The sequence below is a fragment of the Rhincodon typus genome, chromosome 10 (genome assembly GCF_021869965.1).
Source record: "Rhincodon typus isolate 14 chromosome 10, sRhiTyp1.1, whole genome shotgun sequence".
Lineage (NCBI taxonomy): Eukaryota > Metazoa > Chordata > Chondrichthyes > Orectolobiformes > Rhincodontidae > Rhincodon > Rhincodon typus.
Window position 1 is genome coordinate 15,462,659 of NC_063341.1, and position 18,821 is coordinate 15,481,479.

The 18,821-nt window shown below is 41.4% G+C and overlaps 1 protein-coding gene and 1 pseudogene across 1 annotated transcript; both read left to right on the forward strand.

Annotated features, from left to right (window-relative positions):
• LOC109912094 overlaps window positions 1-8,766 on the forward strand; it is a 60,133-nt pseudogene extending 51,367 nt beyond the window's left edge.
• Window positions 8,767-9,170: 404 nt separating this feature from the next.
• Window positions 9,171-14,393, forward strand: LOC109912092 (regulator of G-protein signaling 21-like). Its single transcript, XM_020511470.2, has 5 exons — window positions 9,171-9,362; window positions 10,717-10,812; window positions 12,006-12,067; window positions 12,432-12,598; window positions 13,711-14,393. Exons 1-5 carry the CDS (start codon window positions 9,250-9,252, stop codon window positions 13,963-13,965), a joined length of 693 nt encoding a protein of 230 aa, XP_020367059.1. The 5' UTR covers window positions 9,171-9,249; the 3' UTR covers window positions 13,966-14,393.
• The last annotated feature ends 4,428 nt before the right edge of the window (window positions 14,394-18,821 follow it).

Consider the following 18,821-nt stretch of genomic DNA (forward strand, 5'->3'; position numbering starts at 1 on the left):
TTGGCCATTTGCATACGATGTTGAAGCTTTGACTTGATTCAGGCTTCCTTCGCATCCACTAGCCTAGCTGGAATGAACATCAACTACAAAATTATCATTTACCTGCTCGGAAAAGCCATGTCGACTGACCTGCATTGAGAAATAAAGGTGGAAAATCCAACAGTTGGATCTAAGCATTTTATCATTTTAACATAACTTTGGCCTACCATCATTTTAACATTTATCTTATGTTATCTAAAACAAAGTATTTTTTTAAATGAACCTGTTCAATAAGCTATAATACACTTTTATGGCAGACGGAAATGAAACCCAGAGATAGTGACACTGCCACAACCACTTCCTCAGCACTGGTGACCTTTCCAATTAAATTTTTCTCCAGGGTACTTTAAGCAAGGAAGGACTAGAAGGCAGGAAAACAGAGATGCAATAAGTTGGAAGCTATAATCTGAAAGCAGATTCAATAGTAAAGTTTAAAAAGGAATTTGATATGGGTAGGGGTGTGGGATTAATTGCACAGCTCTTTCAGAAGCCTGGCACAGGAGCAATGAAGAAAATGGCCTCCCTTTTTCCTGTATGATCCTCTGAGTCTACCACAAATTGAAGTTTTCTCTAAATAGCACCAACAAAAACCTTGGGAAGAAGCCTTGGGAACCCAGTGTAAGCTTGGCCAGTGAATTTAAAAGAAAAAGTCCAAGTGGAATTATCACAGGTAGTTACTTTGAAGGTTATAGGGATTAATTTCCTCCCAAAATTTCCCCAACACAGAAATACTGCTAATTTAACAGACCCCTTTACATCGGAGGAGGGGAATTCTGGTTGCATTTCTCATGCATTTGCGGTCAAAATTGGAGTGACATTTCTTTTTTAATTGCTCAAGTTGTGTATTTCCAAAAACATGAAGGTTTAAGAAAGACCAACGGTTTGGTTAAATTGTGGTTAGGCCCAATCTCAGAGGCTGTCAGCAAAGTAGCACTGCAGAACTTCAGAGGAAGCTTACTGCTTGAAGGGGCCAAATAGCCCAAGCTGTAAAAGGTTTGATTTTATCGACTGATAAGGCACAAGTAATGCATCTACTCAGTTCCTGTCTGATGATCTTCCTTGTATACTACACCATGTTAGTCGTCATGCACAATGATTCTCAAGGTCTAAGTTTTAGTCAATCAACTCACCAAAAATGACTCATTCTCTAATTCCTCTTTCAATAGCGTGTATTATGAATGGCCTGCTTTTGTTCATCAGAACACAGAAAATAAATTGAGTGTAATTTACATCTTCATCCTGCCCTACTTCTGCTCGAAAATGCAATAGTTTACAGTTAAAGCTTACAGACATGTTTATTGCCCAGCAACTGATGTCCCTGCATCTGAGGCGCGACACAATTTTCTGGCAAAGCCTTATGAACACGTAAACATCAGGGTGCTTTGCAGGTCATAGCACTTTAGGTTCATGGGTTGTACTTGTACACACACACATACCCACGAACACACTTGTCTGACAGTGCTAGGCATTAAGCAACCATTGGTCCAACACAGGACCTTAAAGAAGTCACTTAGAAAGAACTTGCAATTGTTTTCTTACATGAAATCCCCTGTTCCAGACCCTGAGCAAGGTTCCTTGAGTTATTATAGTTCCAGGCGGGCTAACCCAGGTTGTCATGTCCTGAGTGATAAGGGGTGAACTGGCTCCCCTTCTTTATTCATCTCCACCACCACCTCCCACCCCCCATCCCCTGCCCCCCCCCCCACCCTTGGTTGGGCGCAACAACATTCATTGAAAAAGGATCCATACAGCTTTCGACCAGACCGGATGAATTTTTCTAAAAGGAAAGTTTTAAAAACAGCCAATTGAACCAGGTTTCCTTGAGTTAACAAAACAGTGAGTTTATTAATTACCAAATGTAAGTATAAATAATAACACAATCTGAAAACACACAGATGAGAAATGCAAAGGGAGTGATAAAAGTGAAAAAGTATATATTTCAGTCTCTGTGGATCATTTGTGAACAATAGATAATAGAACATTGAAACCTGAACAGGTTGATTCCGGGATTCTTGGTTTGCAAAGTTGGTTGAAATCTTTTGGTCCTGTTTTCTTTCGACAATTGATTACTAGCAGGCTGCAGAATGAGAGAATCCTCCTTTTGTCCTGTTTCCTTTCGATTGATTTGCTGGCTAGCTACATCCAGCACTCAGAGAAAAAAAGTCTTTTAACTGCAATGCGGGTGTGACTAGTGTTTGTTTCATCAACTGAATCAACTATAACATACTAGAGCTCAAATTCAGGCTTCAACATGAGTACCTCAGCTCACCAGTGCACTGACAGACACAGACCAGGATTGAATTGACTTTAACTCCTGTTCTTATGTATTCTTGAAAGGACAAAACATGGCTCTCACCCAGACTGCATTTTTTCTCCCAAATTGTTCACAATTTCAGATAACTCACAGATTACATTCACTTTAAGTCTCATCCCTTTGAAGCTTCCTTAATATCTTGTTAGGTGTGATAGAGTCTTTGTCTCTAGACACTTCTGAGTTTACATGTGAGGGCAATTTTGGCTATATTCCATTTTATCAAAAAGCACATGTTGAAGTTAAAGTTTATGATCTGTGGTCACGACACTTGATTTCGTACGTGTTACCAGAAGTACTGATACAAAATACTGCAGATACTGGAAATCTGAAATAGAAGCAGAAAATGCTGAAGAAACTCAGCAGGTCTGGCAGCATCGATGGAGAGTGAAGCAGAGTTAACATTTCAGGTTAATAGTGGGTGAAAAGTCATTGACCTGAAATGGTCACTTGGTTTCACTCTCCACAGATGTTATCTGAGCTGCTGAATAGTTCCAATATTTTCTGATTTTTATTTTATATTCAAGATCAGTGTTGCTCTGCTGAGTTGTTTCCTGAGAATGTCCTCTATTCTGCGACTCTGGCATCTGATGTCTGACTCAGATTCTCAGCGTACTACTTCCTCAGATTTACTTTTCCATCACTGCTACCACCCCTCTTCGTTCCCACCTCCCCCCAACACCCCACTACCCGCCCCCCCAAGCCCCAATTTGTATAATGGTAAATACAGCTCACCCAACAAAGGCATGAAAGATTTGGGCCTCCAGCTTTATGCACAGCAGACGTCACACACATGGCATCCATTGCTCACCCAGGATAAAGTCCAGTTAAAATTGCCACCATTGTTGCTGCTTTTACTTTTCCTTAGATCTTCCACTTTTGCACATGCAGAAAGAAAGATTTGCACTTTAATGGTGCTTGACACAACTACGGGTCACCCTAAAGTGCTTTATGCCAATGTGGCCACTGGTAGGAAATGTAGGAATCAATTTGTGCGCAGTAAACACCAAATTTATTTTCCCTCTTTCCTCAGTTCTCTTTCTGTGTCTGATTCGGCATTGAATTTTCTCCTTCTATTTAACCTCCCTTCTCTCTCCTTCCTATGTTTATTACACAGTATTTAAATTTCCTAAGTTAAAGAGATACACAATGTATGGCTTGATCATCAAGATGCCTCAATGCATCATTACCAGCCTACCCGTCCTCCGTAAGCAAAGAGTATATTACACTGACGGATGCAACTAACAGGCCATTGAAAATTCTGGGACACAATGCCTGACCAATCCCTTTACACCATTATCCCTCTTGTCATTTATTCACCCCTGCTCTCCCTGATATCACAGGTCTTTTCCTTTGTTCTTGATCAACCATACATCCCATTTTAACTTGGCTCTGTAGTTGTTCAGAATCTAATAAATTTCTACCGTCTTCCAGTTCTGATGAAGGATCATTAACCTGAAAAGTAACTCCATTTCCCCTTCTGTACAGCTGATGGCCTTTTGAGTATTTTAGATTTCCAGCATCTTCGATATTAAGATCTTGCCCACATATTGACAGTAAAGTTGGAGGAAGTGAAATACAGGAGCCACTGTACCGAGCACTGTGGTTTCAAGTTATGCAGAACTAGTTTGAATTGGGAAGTGCATACAGCGTAGATCCAGACCTTCATCCTTTGGATGTACAGAAATTTCTTGTTTCTCTGCCAAACCCACACCGTAGGAATTCAAGAGTTCCTCTAACTTGGCACCTCTTCCCTGTTATTGCTAACAGACCAGAGTCCACATCCTTAATGTTGTGGTGAGCATGGGTTCTTACCAGTGCAGGTAAGAATGCGCTGGTGCCTAAAATAACCTCATATGAATGTGGTCAAGACAAGCTACGAGAAGCAAAACATGAGTTTGAGCCAACGTCTGAGCAGCATGTTGCAGACCAGCTTTCTGTGCAAAAAATCTACAACTTGCATTGGACAAATTCAAACCATATCGTGTCCTTTACTGCATTATTTTGGTTATAGAAATGGTATATTGATACCACCAACATTACAAAATATCATGCACATGTGAAATTATTTTAACATTGTTACTTAGACTCATTGTGATACAGCACAGGAGGCCATTCAGCCCCACTTTGTTTGTTCAGCTTCTTTAATAGAACTCTCCAATTAATCCCACTCCCTTATTCTTTCTCATAGCCCTGCAATTCTTTTCCTTGCAAACATTTATCCAATGCCATTTTGGAAGTTACTGCTGAATTACTGGTTACTAACATTGCTAGCAAGTATAATGTAAAGCACTTCGTGAAATACTATCATCAACCTGCCCTGTTCCTTCATGAAAGCACTAAGTAAAGATCGCTAAAAACAATTTGGACTTAATCTTATATTTTTTTGCCGAACTGCCAGTTATGTCAAATTTCTTGGAAGACTTTTCCCCCAGTATGATTGGGGCCAAGTATGATTGTTTAATGTCTAAACGCACCTCATTACCTACCTGCCCTCCCACTTTGGAGTCTCTCTTGCCCCATTTAGCTGCGTATTATTCCCAAAACAACTTGCCATTCAGCAGATATTCCTAGAAAGCCTTACATCCCTTGCGCTTGCACCATCTTTAAAAGGCCATTGTGCACCTGGACAGCCATTGGCCATCTGGCATTGCCCCTCACTGGCAAACATCATGGCACAGTAGGCACATGACCATGCTGCCCACAGTAAATATCCGGCATGGCTGACACTCCCTCGCACTTATAGCCCCAGTCTCACACCCTTGTTGCTGTTTGACCACCAGGTCACACAGTTTCTCTGCCCTTAGCTATATCCCATCTAAACACCTTCTCTAAGTCACTGAGAGTTTGCTTCTGATATCTGCTGGAGACCCACATTTTGCAACTGTCCAGTAAGGGAACATCACATTCAGGCAAGCAATCAGACAAATTTAAACATGAGCTTTAAATTACAGCCACTGAAAGCAAACACAAACAGAATGGGTCGTGGCTACAGTTCACCCCCACAACACAAACCATTTCAACCAACAACTAGTAATAATCCACAATGATCTGTTGCACCTAGTCAGGTCCTGTCTGGCTTGTAGCATCCAATGTAACTGAGCTCTGTCAGGCACAAGAACAGCTTCCTCCTCCACAATGTCCTCTTCGTCTTCCTTGGAAAACTTCCATTCTCCCAGTTCTTCGGCATCCAGCACATCGCCTCATTGCCAGTTCCCATTGTTCAGAGCACAGTACTCCAGGAGGATGCTACACACTTTCTGTCCAGATTATACATCTCAGATCGGTCCAAGCAGCAAAATTGCATCCTCATCAGAAACAAAAGCAGAAATCGCTGGAAAAAGCTCAGCAGGTCTGGCAGCATCGGCGAAGAGAAAGCAGAGTTAATATTTTGGGTCCAGTGATCCTTCTTCAGAACTGATTGTAGCTGGGAAAAAGTTGGTATATATGCTGAAGATGTGGTGGGGGGAGGAAAGGGGAGTAAACGATAGGCAGACATGGAACCCAGAGAGAGAGAAAAAAATGGTTGAGCAGGCAAATAAATAGGTAAAGGGCAACCTGGGGAATCAATAACTGCTAATGGGGACCATTAGTAGCTGACAATGGTGTTGTGTGGTAACTGCCCATGTGATGACAAGGTCTGGTGTGTGGCCATTGGGGTAAGGACATGGGAGAATGTGCTTGGGCCCTGGAATTATTGACCTCAATATTGAGTCCTGAAGGCTGCACATTCCCAAATGGAAAATGAGATGCTGTTCTTCCAACTGATGCTGATCGTCGCTGGAACACTGCAGCAAGCTTGAGGCGGAGATGTTGGCCAGGAAACACGGTGGTGTGTTGAAGTGGCAGGCAACAGGAAGCTCAGGGTTATGTTTGTGGGCAGAATGTAGGTGTTCTGCAAAGTGGTCACCCAGTCTGCATTTCATCTCCCCAGTATAGAGGACACCACATTGTGAGCAGCGAATGCAGTAGACCAGAGTGAATGAAGTGCAGTTAAAGCGCTGCTTCACCTAGAAAGTGTGTCCAGGGCCTTGGATAGTGAGGAATCTGCGAGTGCATGGGAAGGTGCCGTGGGGGTTGGGGAGTTATTGGGAGTGGACCAAGGTGTCCTGGAGGGAGCGTTTCCTGCAGAAGGCTGACAAGGGAGGGAAGGGGAAGATGTGTCTAGTAGTGACATCCTGCTGGAGGTGGCAGAAATAGTGGCTAATGATCCTTTGGATGTGGATGGTTGTGGGGTGGTAAGTTAAGACCAGGGGGACCCTATTGCTGTTGTAGGAGGGAAGAGAAGACCCATCATCAGCCCAATCCTCTGCTCCACCATGGCCTGGTTGCAGCATGTGCAGCAACTTGGTGAAGGTGTTACACCCAGTGAGTGACCAACACATTACAACAAGAAGGGAGTGTCTGCTGTGTTCTGCTCTGATATTCCCCCCATCCAGACGCACATCAATCATTTACCCTCTCATTGCATTCAGTACAGTCCTCCATTGTACATACATGAAATATAATGATGCATCCTTGTTCCAGATCACACTTGGAGGTTTCACAAATGATGCGACAATTTTGGCCACCATTTACCTCTTTTTAAATCATTGCCACTAACTCCTGCATCATTGAAATGACAATATTCGACCTGCAAGCACTGATGCTATGGTGCAAATCACCTTTGAGCAGAATTTGAAGGCTTAGCACATTCACTCTGCATGCATTGCAAATGGGCAAAGGAATTATTGCAAATGTGGCTGGAGTTAGTGAACATTTGTTTCATGTCTTTGCCCTGTCAATGTCCTGGCATCCAGCAGACGTGGGTCTCATGCTTTGACCCATCAAAATGCCACTGACTCTCAGGATTTTCCAGTCGTACTTTGCATCAAGGGAATGGCAGGGAGATACAGCTCGCTGTAGGCACCAGCTGCAGTGGGCTCTACCTTGTCACCAAGCTCCCCTCAGAGCATCCATGTCCTCTTTTATCCTGCACTACCCAAAAATATGGAACTTCACTTCTAACTGTCCTCCTTGCCCCTCAACCCTGATATTACACCTTGGTGATGCCGTCTGCAGAGGCCATGGTGGTGGTCACTACCACCCTCATGTAGCCTATTACACCCTCCAATGCTGTGTTGCCTACACACCTTGAAGAGCAGCCTCTAGGCATAACTGACCAGAGCTCTGACCGTTGTCTTTGCAGCTCCCTGCTGACTGTTGTCCACTCCCCAGACTGTCCTGGACAGATCCCCTGACCACTCTGATGATTGACAGTTTCCAAGTCCCTGGACTGAGTACATGGTATACCCATGACTAACGTATTGATACCCATGCCTGACAGTGGACCCCCTTCTTTGGACAGAAGGCCACCATGGCCATCTGGTTGAATAAATGTGCAGTGTGTTTGCTGCACAGGCAGCTGGCTCATGCTGCAGTTTTTAAGATTGATGTCTTAGCATGCTGTATCGCAACATACTTAACACACTCCCATCACCAGACAGACCTTACAAACATGTCTAACAAACAGCATGTCTGTGTGTCTGTGCAAAAGAGCATGTCAATATGCCGATACTGTCACACTTTAGGCTCCATCTGTAGCACCAACTTGCCAGCGGGCATGGCATGGCAAGGATACTACGAGCATGCAGGTAGGTGCTAAGTCAGCAGGCATTAAGAGAGCAAGCAAGCAGCCCTGAGATGCAGCCTGGTTCGCTCTGTATCCCAAGTGCACCTCCCTTCTTGCAAAGTGACTCTCCAGCAACCTTTCAATGTTAGTGTGCCCTGTGCTCCCTGAGCATCTCGCAAGTGGATCAGGGAGATGCCATGAGGATTGTGGGGAATATTAGAATGTCTGCGGACGAAGGGTGGCACAAAGCATGAAGGTCCTGATAAGATTTTGTCTATCGTCTCTTATAAATCCATGCTGACTTTCATCTATTAGTCCATATCTTTTCATATGTCTATGAGTTGAGTCCCAGGTTACTCTCTGTAAAATTGTCCAAAGTTAGTCTGGCTGGCAAGTAGTCGCTGAGTTTATCCCCCTCCTCTTTTAAACAGGAGTTTTTAAGTTGCAAGTTGTCAGTCCTCTGGCATCATCACTTTAAACAAGGAAGCTTGGAAAATTATGACCATAATCTCTACAATTACCACCCCACTTCCCTGAGTAACCTGAATGTATCGCATTTTTGAGGATTGACTTGCCCTTTCTTTTAAGCTACTCTTGTTTTGTTTATTTTTACCCTTTCCAGTATGACTACAACCTCCTCCTGTTACTCGGCAACCCAACCCTTATCCCCTTCGCTAGAGAAGCGATCCACCTGAGCACACATGCAAATCTCACTCAACCAGTCGCCTTGGCTTCACAAGTGAAACTTTGCCCGCTTCCCTGCCTCATCTGGCTCTCCAGCAGAGGCCACGAGAGGAGGTCATGAAATGTCTAACGCTGGTTTCATCAAACTGGCCGAGGACAGCAGCTCTGCAGAAAGCATCCTGTCCAGTCGAGACAGGTACTGTGTTAGTTCCCACAATAGTACAGCAGACTCTGACAGCTGGTTTATTTACGTTGATCGTTATCGATGCACCGTTAGTCCTAATGCAATGCATATTTTTAACTGCTGACGTCAGACGCGAAGTCTCTGAATGCTCATTGTGGTTTGACAGAAGTTGCAGGTTAGCAGTTAATAGGTGCAAGTTTTTTTTTGCTCTGTAGCCACTGAAGCTGATCTCCTGAAGTCATTGAACTGGGAGGGTCCAAGCACTCAGCAGCCAATTAGCTTTCACAAAGTCACTGGGCTTGCAGCTTTTTTAACCTGCTTGAAGCAACGGTGACTGAATACTCACAATCTGTGCATCAGGGAAGTTGGTTGGTAGAAGCATCTCCATCTCCATTTTCCAGCTCCAACTCCGGGGAAATCATGCAGACTGTACTGTTCTTGTTCCCGCAGCTCAACCTGTCAGCTCCCAAAGAAGAGCCATACAGGATAATGAAACAGGAAAACCAGGAAGGGAAAGGCGAGACTAAAAACAGGTAATGTAGTGTAACATGATCTGAAAGATTCCTGGATTGTGAAAGCAGCGGCTTTGATATTTCTGGGTATAAAGTCTTACAATGGGGTAGACATCTAGAATAAACTGCAAATATAAGCTCATCACAAAAGTTTAGCTTTAACTGAGTAAGTACGTGACAATTTAAAGTACGGGACAGTATTATTGTTTTTTTTGTCATTTGTTTTGTTCAGCTGATAATTGCATCTGTCCCCTTGTTGAGCAGACCAGAATCTGTACATCTGGAATAACTGCAAATATAAAGTCACCACAAAAGTTTAGCATTTAACTAAATAAATAGCACATGACAATTTAAAGCACAGGACAATATTATTCATCTATTTTGTTTTGTTCAGCCGATAACCTGTCCCATTGTTGAGCAGACCAGAATGAACACGGAAACTTGTTTTATACCACGGTGTTTCAAAAATGCATTATTTTTTTCAAAGCACTGTTCAGACCTATTTTGTTAATTAAAGGTTGGTCTGTTAGCTATGCTCCTGCTAACAGCAAGGCGGTTTGGATGAGGAGAAGGATGAGTGTTCATATTCTGCAAATGGGGCTTATTTGTTGTAGTGAAGACTTGATATAGAGGCCCCCAAATCCAATTCAATAATAAAACCAGTAAAGAATTTAGGAGATAACAGTGTGGAGCTGGAGGAACACAGCAGGCCAGACGGCATCAGAGGAAAGCTGACGTTTCGGGTCGGGGCCCTTCTTCAGAAATTTAGGAGAGACTTCTTTACTTCAATGGGTGGTCAAGATATGAAAATTGTTACCATCAAAAGTGATTGAGGCAAATGGTGTAAACGAGCTAAGGGAAGTTGACTACTTACATGAGGGGGAGGAGGAAGGGTTTGCTGGGGTTAGATGATTGAGCTGCCTGTGTGAAGTATGGACCAGTACACCAGAGCTGTATTTGTATTGTCCATTCGAGCTAAATGTTTTCGGATCAGAATCATTGTAATAATTTTAGCTTAACTTTCCAACTCGAAATATTCTGCACAACTTGCCCAGCCACCTTGTTCTGCATTGATTTCAATGCAAAGTGTTTCCTGATGAATAGGTAAGGTTAAATTTGCTCCCTGCCTCCACTTTCTCTTAAACTCCATACACTTGTATATTCATTGCCTTGGATATGATTTTGTGTTTTAATGACAGAACATTCTATTGTATTAACCTACACAAGGTTGAATAGTCATGGTTCAGTTGGAGGAAATGGTGAGGGTGCACAGTTTTTTTTTATATACAGTGGTAATCCCTGTGTGCTGTACTGTTTCCAGACTATTGCTTGACCAGTCTATCCTAATACAATTTACCAACTTTATATTTTCCAGACTTAAAGAGAAGCGGAATCGGTTAAGCCTCCTCCTGCAGAAGGCAGAATCCCGGGAAATCTTTGTACCATGCCCCACTAAACCTGAAAAATCAAAGTGAGTTTTGCTGCAGTATTGGTTTCTGAACCATGCTATTGTTTTGGGGCGGCACGGTGACTCAGTGGTTAGCACTGTTGCCTCACGATGCAAGTGACATGAGTTTATTTCCACCCTCGGGCGACTGTCTGTGTGGAATTTGCACATTCTCCCCGTGTCTGTGTTTCGTCTGGGTGCCCTGGCTTCTCCCATAGTCCAAAGATGTGCACGTTAGGTGGATTGGCTGTGCTAAGTTGCCCCATAGTGTCCAGGGATATGCAGGCTAGGTGGATTAGTCATGGGTAATGTAGTGTTACAGGCATAGGGTAGGGGGGCTGGGTCTAGGTGGGATGCTCTTCAGAGGGTTGGCGTGGACTCAATGGGCCGAATGGCCTGCTCCCACACTGTAGGGATTCTACAATTACTGATCAGTTTTTAAAAGGGGGATAAAACTCAGGATAACTTTGAGCATTGTTAAATAGCCGAATATGCTAGTGATTGGAAAATTTTCTTTGCGAGTGAATGCCGTGCACTTGTGGTCTGTTTGTTTTTCTAAAATTCGAAACAGTCTCTTCCGGTGGCTGTACACCACCAACTAGTCTTGTCTGAACGGGCTGCATTATTTAAATGTAGCCACAAAATAAAAGGAATCAAAACCATTTTTTGTTCCTGTTGGAACCGCTTAATTGCTGAGGTCCAAGCATGTACATACCTTTAGAGCAACAAATTATTAATTCTGAAGTATTATTTCTAACCAAACAACATGCTGGGAGTGGGGATTGGGTGCTGATGTTCTCTATAGACTTTCAGATACTTGGCCACCTCAGTCCAAATTAAGACTTTGCCTGCATACAGCTATCATTGTTATGTGGTCAAGCGCTGCTGGTGGGTGTTGATGACAATGGTTTTAAAAAAAATTAGCGGTCAGTCTCAATTGCAGCAAATAAACACCAAAATGTCAACTGTTTTCCTGTACTTCTGCACTGAACTGTTTTGCAGCCGTACTGAGAGTTAGGTTGAGGCTCTGAATCATTTTTTCTGCAGCCTGCATAATGCAAGGAAACTTTCCATTTGCATCAACAAGTTTACCGAAGCGAAATGCGGAACATGATCTTTTTGCACCTGCAAAGCAATCGTTTTACTTACCCTATTAATCATTGTTGTTTATAATAAATTTTGAGATTCATAAAGATTTTTTTTCTTTTTTTCCCTAGTGCGCCTCCTGACGAGCCATCTAAATGGAGTGAGTCACTGGACCAGCTCCTAGCACATAAATGTAAGTATTACTCATTAACTCTGGGTAAAGATATGGATTGCCAGCAGGGCAGTTTATCAATAGATGTAATGGCTGGAGTTAATATGACGTGAAATGTTTCAAACTCAGCTTACTTAGATCTATTGTAGAATGCATAATCGTTAAATTTCTGTAAATGGGACCTCCAATTTGTGCCTGGATTGTAGGTCCATTCCAAAAGATGATCGATTTATGCACCTTTCTTTTATATAAAAAAGAACAGAGAATGCTAGAAGAATAACTTGCATATTAAATTGTCTTTGAAAGTATAGTAACTAATCGGTGTGGTTAAACATGCAGGTGGAATAAATATTTATAGTTGCCCTCATTCTGTTTTCTCCTAAAGCTGGCTTGGGTCTCTTTCGAGCTTTCCTACAGTCAGAGTACAGTGAGGAGAACATCGCATTCTGGATGGCCTGTGAAGACTACAAGAAAACCAAATCACCTGCAAAGCTAGCCTCTAAGGCAAAGAAAATCTATTCAGATTTTATCGAAACTGATGCCCCAAAAGAAGTAAGGGACAGATTGTAATTCTGCAATAGATTTATTAAGATACCTTTTATAAGGAAGCAGATTTAAGAAAATTGAACATTTATGACGATCATTTATCTTTAGAGCAGTTTTCTGGAATATATAACTGAAAGAGCGGCGAATGTAGATTCAATAGAAATATCCAAAAGAGGTTGATAAACACTTAAAATAAAATCTTACTGAGAAAATTGGGAATAGTGTTAACTGGCATAGACACAACAGGCTGAATCCACTCCCTTGTGTTTTATAAATATTACAGGGTATTGGACTGGATTAGTGCGTTCCATTGTATCGAGTACCCTCCATTGTGCAGAATAATAGCATGCAACAAAATATTAACCAAAAACCTCAATCACCAAAACTTCAGTGATCCAGCAGCCTGTTTAGAATGCAAAATGAAACCTTCTACCATGTCGTGTACGTGGAAAAGTCCAAACAGGAATGAAGGGCATAGTCATCGGACTATTTCCCTATTTCCCTTGCTTGGTTTGTTTGGCTAGTTTGTTCCCAGACCTTCAAGGTTCTTGCTTCAATCAGGCCACCTTGACTGTGTGGAGTTTGCATGTTCTCCCTGTGTCTGCATAGGATTCCACTGGGTGCTCCAGTTTCCTCCTGCAGTCCAAAGATGTGCAGGTTAGGTGGGTTGGCCATGGGAAATGTGGGGTTATGGGGATAGGGTGGGTTGGTCTGAGTGGGATGCTGTTTGGAGGGTTGATGTGGACTCAATGGACCAAATAGCCTCTTTTTGCACTATAGGGAATCTATGATTCTAGCTCCCTTTGAAAGGAGTCTTTTTCTTTCGTAAAGCCTCCTTATTTTCTTCAAAGTCAAAGACTTTTCAAACCAGAACATAAAAAGCAGTCAGAGTTAGTTGCACATGTGACTGGAAATGGTGTGAGAATTGCACTTTATATTTAGTTACAGTACAAAAAAAGTGCACTGTTAGAAATCTTTGTCAGATGTGATTATAAAGTGATACTGTGGGCACACTTTATGGAGCCAAATGCATGTAGTGGCCAGGAAGGTAACTGGATGATTTTGTTTTGAAAAAAAAGTCTGTCTTTAAATAACTCTATACTAATTCTACTTCACAGGTGAATATTGATTTTCAAACCAAAGAGGTGACTAAGAAGAATGTTCTACTACCTACTTTATCCTGTTTTGACTTGGCGCAGAGTAAAGTGCACACCCTGATGGAGAAAGACTCTTATCCCAGATTCCTCAAATCACAGTTCTACAGAGATTTGTTAAAGCAGACACAGGTTGAGAATAATGGGCACAGACGGCGATCCCAGTCCTTCACATCAACTGGTCTCCTTCAAAATTCAGAATTCACCGCCTGGCTTTAAACAAACAAACTTTTTTTTAAACAAAAACGCTATTTGCAGTGACTTTTTGGAAACAAGCTTCCTGCAGCCTCCCTGGCTTCATCCCTGCAGCACTCAAATTTACCTGGGAATGCTTGTCACTTGAAGAACCTGGAGTCTTTTTAATAGTTTGGATTATTTGAAGAATATTTTAGTGAATTATGATTCTATTTAAAAGATGCATTGTTAATTTAATGAAGTTTGAGATACTACTGTTAAGTAACACATTTGTAAATCTTGAAACCTTACCATGTGTATAAGTTATTCTTTTCTTTAGTGCTGTTAATATATTTAATATTTGTATTATCCTGTTCTTGGAACCTGTGTTTATGTGTGCACTATCTAGCACAGTGCTGATGAAAGAGTCAGTCAACTGATGTTGACTTTCATTAAATAGCAAGTATATTTTTCATGTTGATCTTATTCATTGAATTATCCCTCTTTTTTTCCCTTTCCACCAAAAAAAACACACTTTTCTATTCTGAACCCCTTCTACTGTCTGCTTTAAAATGATGAATTTCACATAATTGAGTGTTAGCACTTGTTTCTGGTGCTACGTAATGCTGCTGGGCTCATTTGCCCATGACAAATTGGGGTCACAATGAGCTTTAGAAACATACCATCAACAAGAAGTGACAAAGGCCTGCTGGAAAAAGTAGTTGGCCCAAAATTGGCCCCATTGGCACTGAGGTCAAGTTGCAGTTGTGGTAGCAGCAACCTATTTAAGATTGCAATGAGGAGGAACTTCCTCACTCAGTGTCTGGTGAATTTTTGAAATCCTGTACCCCAGAGGGTTATGGAAGCTCAGTCATTTAGATAGTTCATAGCAGAGATCGGTTAATTACTAATGACTCCAAGGGATATGGGGAATGGATAGGAATATATTGGCATTTATTGCTAAAGGAATAGAGCATAGAAGTAAGGAAGTGTTGCTTCAGCTGTACAAGGCATTAATGAGACTGCACATGGAGTATTTGGTGTACAATTTGGTCCCCTTACTTGAGGAGGAATTTAGTTGTATTGGAGGCAGTTCAGAGGACGTTCACTATATTGATTCCAGAGATGAGGGGTTTGTCTTATGAAGAGAGATTGAGCAGTTAAAGCCCATACTGTCTGGAGCTCAGAAGGATAAGAGGTGATCTAATTGAAGTACATAAGATGCTAAAGGGGATTGACAAAATAGGTGTAGAAGGGATATTTCCTCATGTGGGGCAACGTAGAATGAGAGGTCACAGTTTTAAGCTAAGGGGAAGCAGATTTAAAACCGAGACAAGAAATTACTTTTTTTTCTCAAAGGGCCATGAATCTGTGGACTTCACTACCCCAGACTGCAATGGATGCTGAGATACCAAGTAAATTTAGGGAGGCATTAGACAGATTTTTAATTAGAAACGAGTTGAAGCGTTATGGAGAGTGTTCAGGAAAATGGAGTTGAGGCCAATATGAGAGCAGCCGTGATTATATCAAACGGTGAAGGAGGATCAAGAGGCTGAATTACCTACTCCTACTCCCAGTTCTTATGTTCTTAACAGCATTGATGTAGATGATCAGCCGTCATGTATAATATCTGAGCAGGCTTAAAGGGCTGAATGGTCTTAAACTTATTTTCTGAGGCAAACAGGAACTCACCCACTTAAAGGACAGTGAAATACAATCAGGGATCCTTTTACTCATAGGTCTTCAGCTGATGGTAAAGTTGCAGGTTGGGGCACAGCCAGAATTTTGCTTGGGAGTCCAAGAATAGTGAGTCCTGATTTATATCTTTAAAAAGAGTCTCACTGACGATGAGTGAAGGTTTTAATACTGGCACCTTTTTGGATAGATGGTTAATCCAACCTTTGAAAGTGGCAGTGATTATTGGCAGCTAAGCCATCTGGTACGTTTTGAAAACTTACCTGCCTTGTTCCAGCAGGTGGCACAGACAGAAATCCACCTTTTTGTGGGCTGCACTGACTTGGCTCCTCGTTTATCGAGAATATCTTGCATAAGGAATTTGTCATGTCTGTCCGCTTTTTTAAGTGAACTAATTTGTGTCATCACATCATAACCTGCGAATACCAGTTCTTTTTGCTGTTGTTAAAAGATGCCTGTTTGAAACTTTCTGGAATGCCTCTGAGAAGGCAACCATTTTTGGAAATTGCCATTAATTGCTCAGGAATGGATAATAGTCAACAGTTCTGGTCTAATTTTATATGAAGGAAGAGACAGAACAATCCTTATGTTACTGCAAATCTTGCCTCGAAAAGGGAAATAATTTTATCGTTGCCCTGAACTGCTTCTTGAGGGATTGTGTGCAGGATATGATTTTGTATAATTCACAATGAATGCAGTGACATCTGAAGTATTTGGACAAAAGAATGAAGTGAATGTGCCAGATTTCTCAAACGCTAATTTGAAAGCCCAACATTTTTTCACACAACTTTTTGTATAGTGGTAGATTTCTAGCCCAGTGATAGAATCAATTGATTCTGTTATATTCTCACTGTTACCTTTCTTAATGCTCTTACTTTTCATTTTGTTTAGTTAATGACATTTGTCAATTATCAGCCCACCTTTCCAAGCCCTTTCGTATTGACCACTTTCTTAATACAACATTAAACAGTTTTGCTTCTAACCCGAGTTACAAAGCATTTAGAAACGTAAACTATATGACCATGGTTTCTGCAATGATTACCGTGACATCTGAGTGGTGATCATTTGTCATTGAGATAATACCATTCATAACCATCCCTTATTTTAGTAAATTGGTAATCTTCCCAAGGCACACAATCTGTGATGCACAAGGTACACTAAAGCATAGAGTTGTGAATTTGTGGAATTCACTACCACGGAGTGTGGCAGATATTGGGACACTGAAAAAAATTAAGGAGGAGATAGACAGATTTTAAATTAGTAATGGCTTGAAGGGTTATGCAGAATTGTCAAGAAAGTGGTATGAGGCCGAGATGAGATCAGCCATGATCAAATGGAACAATGGAGCAAACCCAAGGGGCTGCATTGCCAACTGTCACTCTTAGTTTTTATCCTATTCTGTTTTGTTAGTGATTATATGTGATGTTTGTGGTACTTCACCACAGCTTAGGAAAAACATAATAAAGGGACAATCCCTGAGGTATTGCCAATGCAATATCATGTCATTTGGGATCATGTAGAATGGGTACAGTACAGATGCAGGTCAGTTAGTCCATCAATTCCATACACATTCTTGCAAGAGTAGTTGAGCTGGTTCTACTTCCCCATGATTTCCTGTAAACCCTGTGTTGTGTTTCCCTTTCAGGTGCTTATCAAATTCACTTTTGAAAGCGTTACAACCGAGGTTGGAGTGCGTCGTCCCTCTTTCCAGTCCCACCATTCCATTGGTCAAAAATAAATTTAAATAATTTACCCAGTTGCCATTTATATGCCTTATCTATGGTGGGTTTAGAATTAAATAAAAATCAACCAGGTTCGTTCAAGAAACAGCAACATTATTGATTTATTGTGGAAACAGAACTAATTCTGCATCATAGATGTAAAGCTGATTCACACAGTTTGATATAGAAAAGCACAAATATTTACCCTTCTAAATCAGACACAGACAGACAGACACACACACACAGAAAGACAGACACACACATTCATGTGCACATGTTTCAATTAATATTTCAGGTCGCTGACCCTTCGACAGAACTGGAAAATTTTAGAGATGTAATATGGCTTGATTTCATTCATAATTGTCACATGTACCTAGGTACAGTGAAAGGTTTTGTTTTGTGTGCAGTATAGGCAGGTCATATCCATACAGGGAAAGGAAAGGACAAGGGAGCAGGCATGAGGTATAAAATGATAGAAGAGATGATGGGAATGGTCAAAGGAAATGGTAATAGAATAAGTGTGAAAAGTAAACAATGAGTTTGAAAGGGAATAATAGAATTACCACCAACAGCTGTTGGCCAAGAATAGGAGGACAGAGGTTATGATTTAAAATTAAACGTAACAACCAATGAGTCTAGAAACATGTGAAGTGCCTAATTGAAAAATGAGGTAACAATTTTCCAGTTGGCAATGCGTTTCATTGAAACAACATATGGTGTGGCTCTTGTGTAGTACTGCCCCTGTCTCTGGGCCAAAAAGGCCTGGATTCAAGTCCTACCTGCTCCTGAGATGTGTCAAAACATCCTTGAACAGGCTGATTAAAAATATTTTGGAACAACAGAGGTGGCTGAAGATTGAGATTTCAGAATATGCATGAGCAGAACATTAAATGACTGGTGAAGGGAACTGCAATGTCAAGCTTGCAGGCTAAATGGAGGCAATCCACAAAGCAGTCACCTAACATAGATTTGATCTTCTCATTGTAAATGAATTGTGATCAATGAATATAGTATAGTAGGCTGACAGAAGCATAGTAAATTGCTGTTTCACCTGAGAGTGTTTGAGTCCTTGGACAGTGATATGAAAGGAGATAAAGCAATTTTGTTTTTTCATAGTTTTCAGTGAAGGCGCTGTCTGAGGAGAAGTGTGAGCTGAGAGTGACTGACAAATAGACCAAGGTGTTGCAGGGAGAATAATCCCTTCAGAATACTAAAAAGGGAGGGGAGAGGAAGGTGCTAATTTTGACAACACCGACAGATAAAAACCTCAGAGCAATTGCTCTGAAGTGTTAAATGTTTCTTGTCGCTACAAAAGCAGCCTGACCTGCTGAGTATTTTCATACTGTTCCATTTTTTTTAGATTTCCAGCATATATTGCTTTGCATTGTTGTTCTTGTTATGCACCATATATTCTTCACATTGATATTGAGGTGATGTCTTTTGGACAGAATTTAATTGTTTGTGAGTACGTTTGAAGAAAAAGAT

Coding starts and splice junctions, on each gene's coding strand:
- LOC109912092 (XM_020511470.2), top strand. CDS start 9,250: ATGCAGACTGTACTGTTCTTGTTCCCGCAGCTCAACCTGTCAGCTCCC. Junction 12,068..12,431: donor CCAGCTCCTAGCACATAAAT/GTAAGTATTACT, acceptor TTTCTCCTAAAG/CTGGCTTGGGTCTCTTTCGA. Junction 12,599..13,710: donor AAACTGATGCCCCAAAAGAA/GTAAGGGACAGA, acceptor TCTACTTCACAG/GTGAATATTGATTTTCAAAC.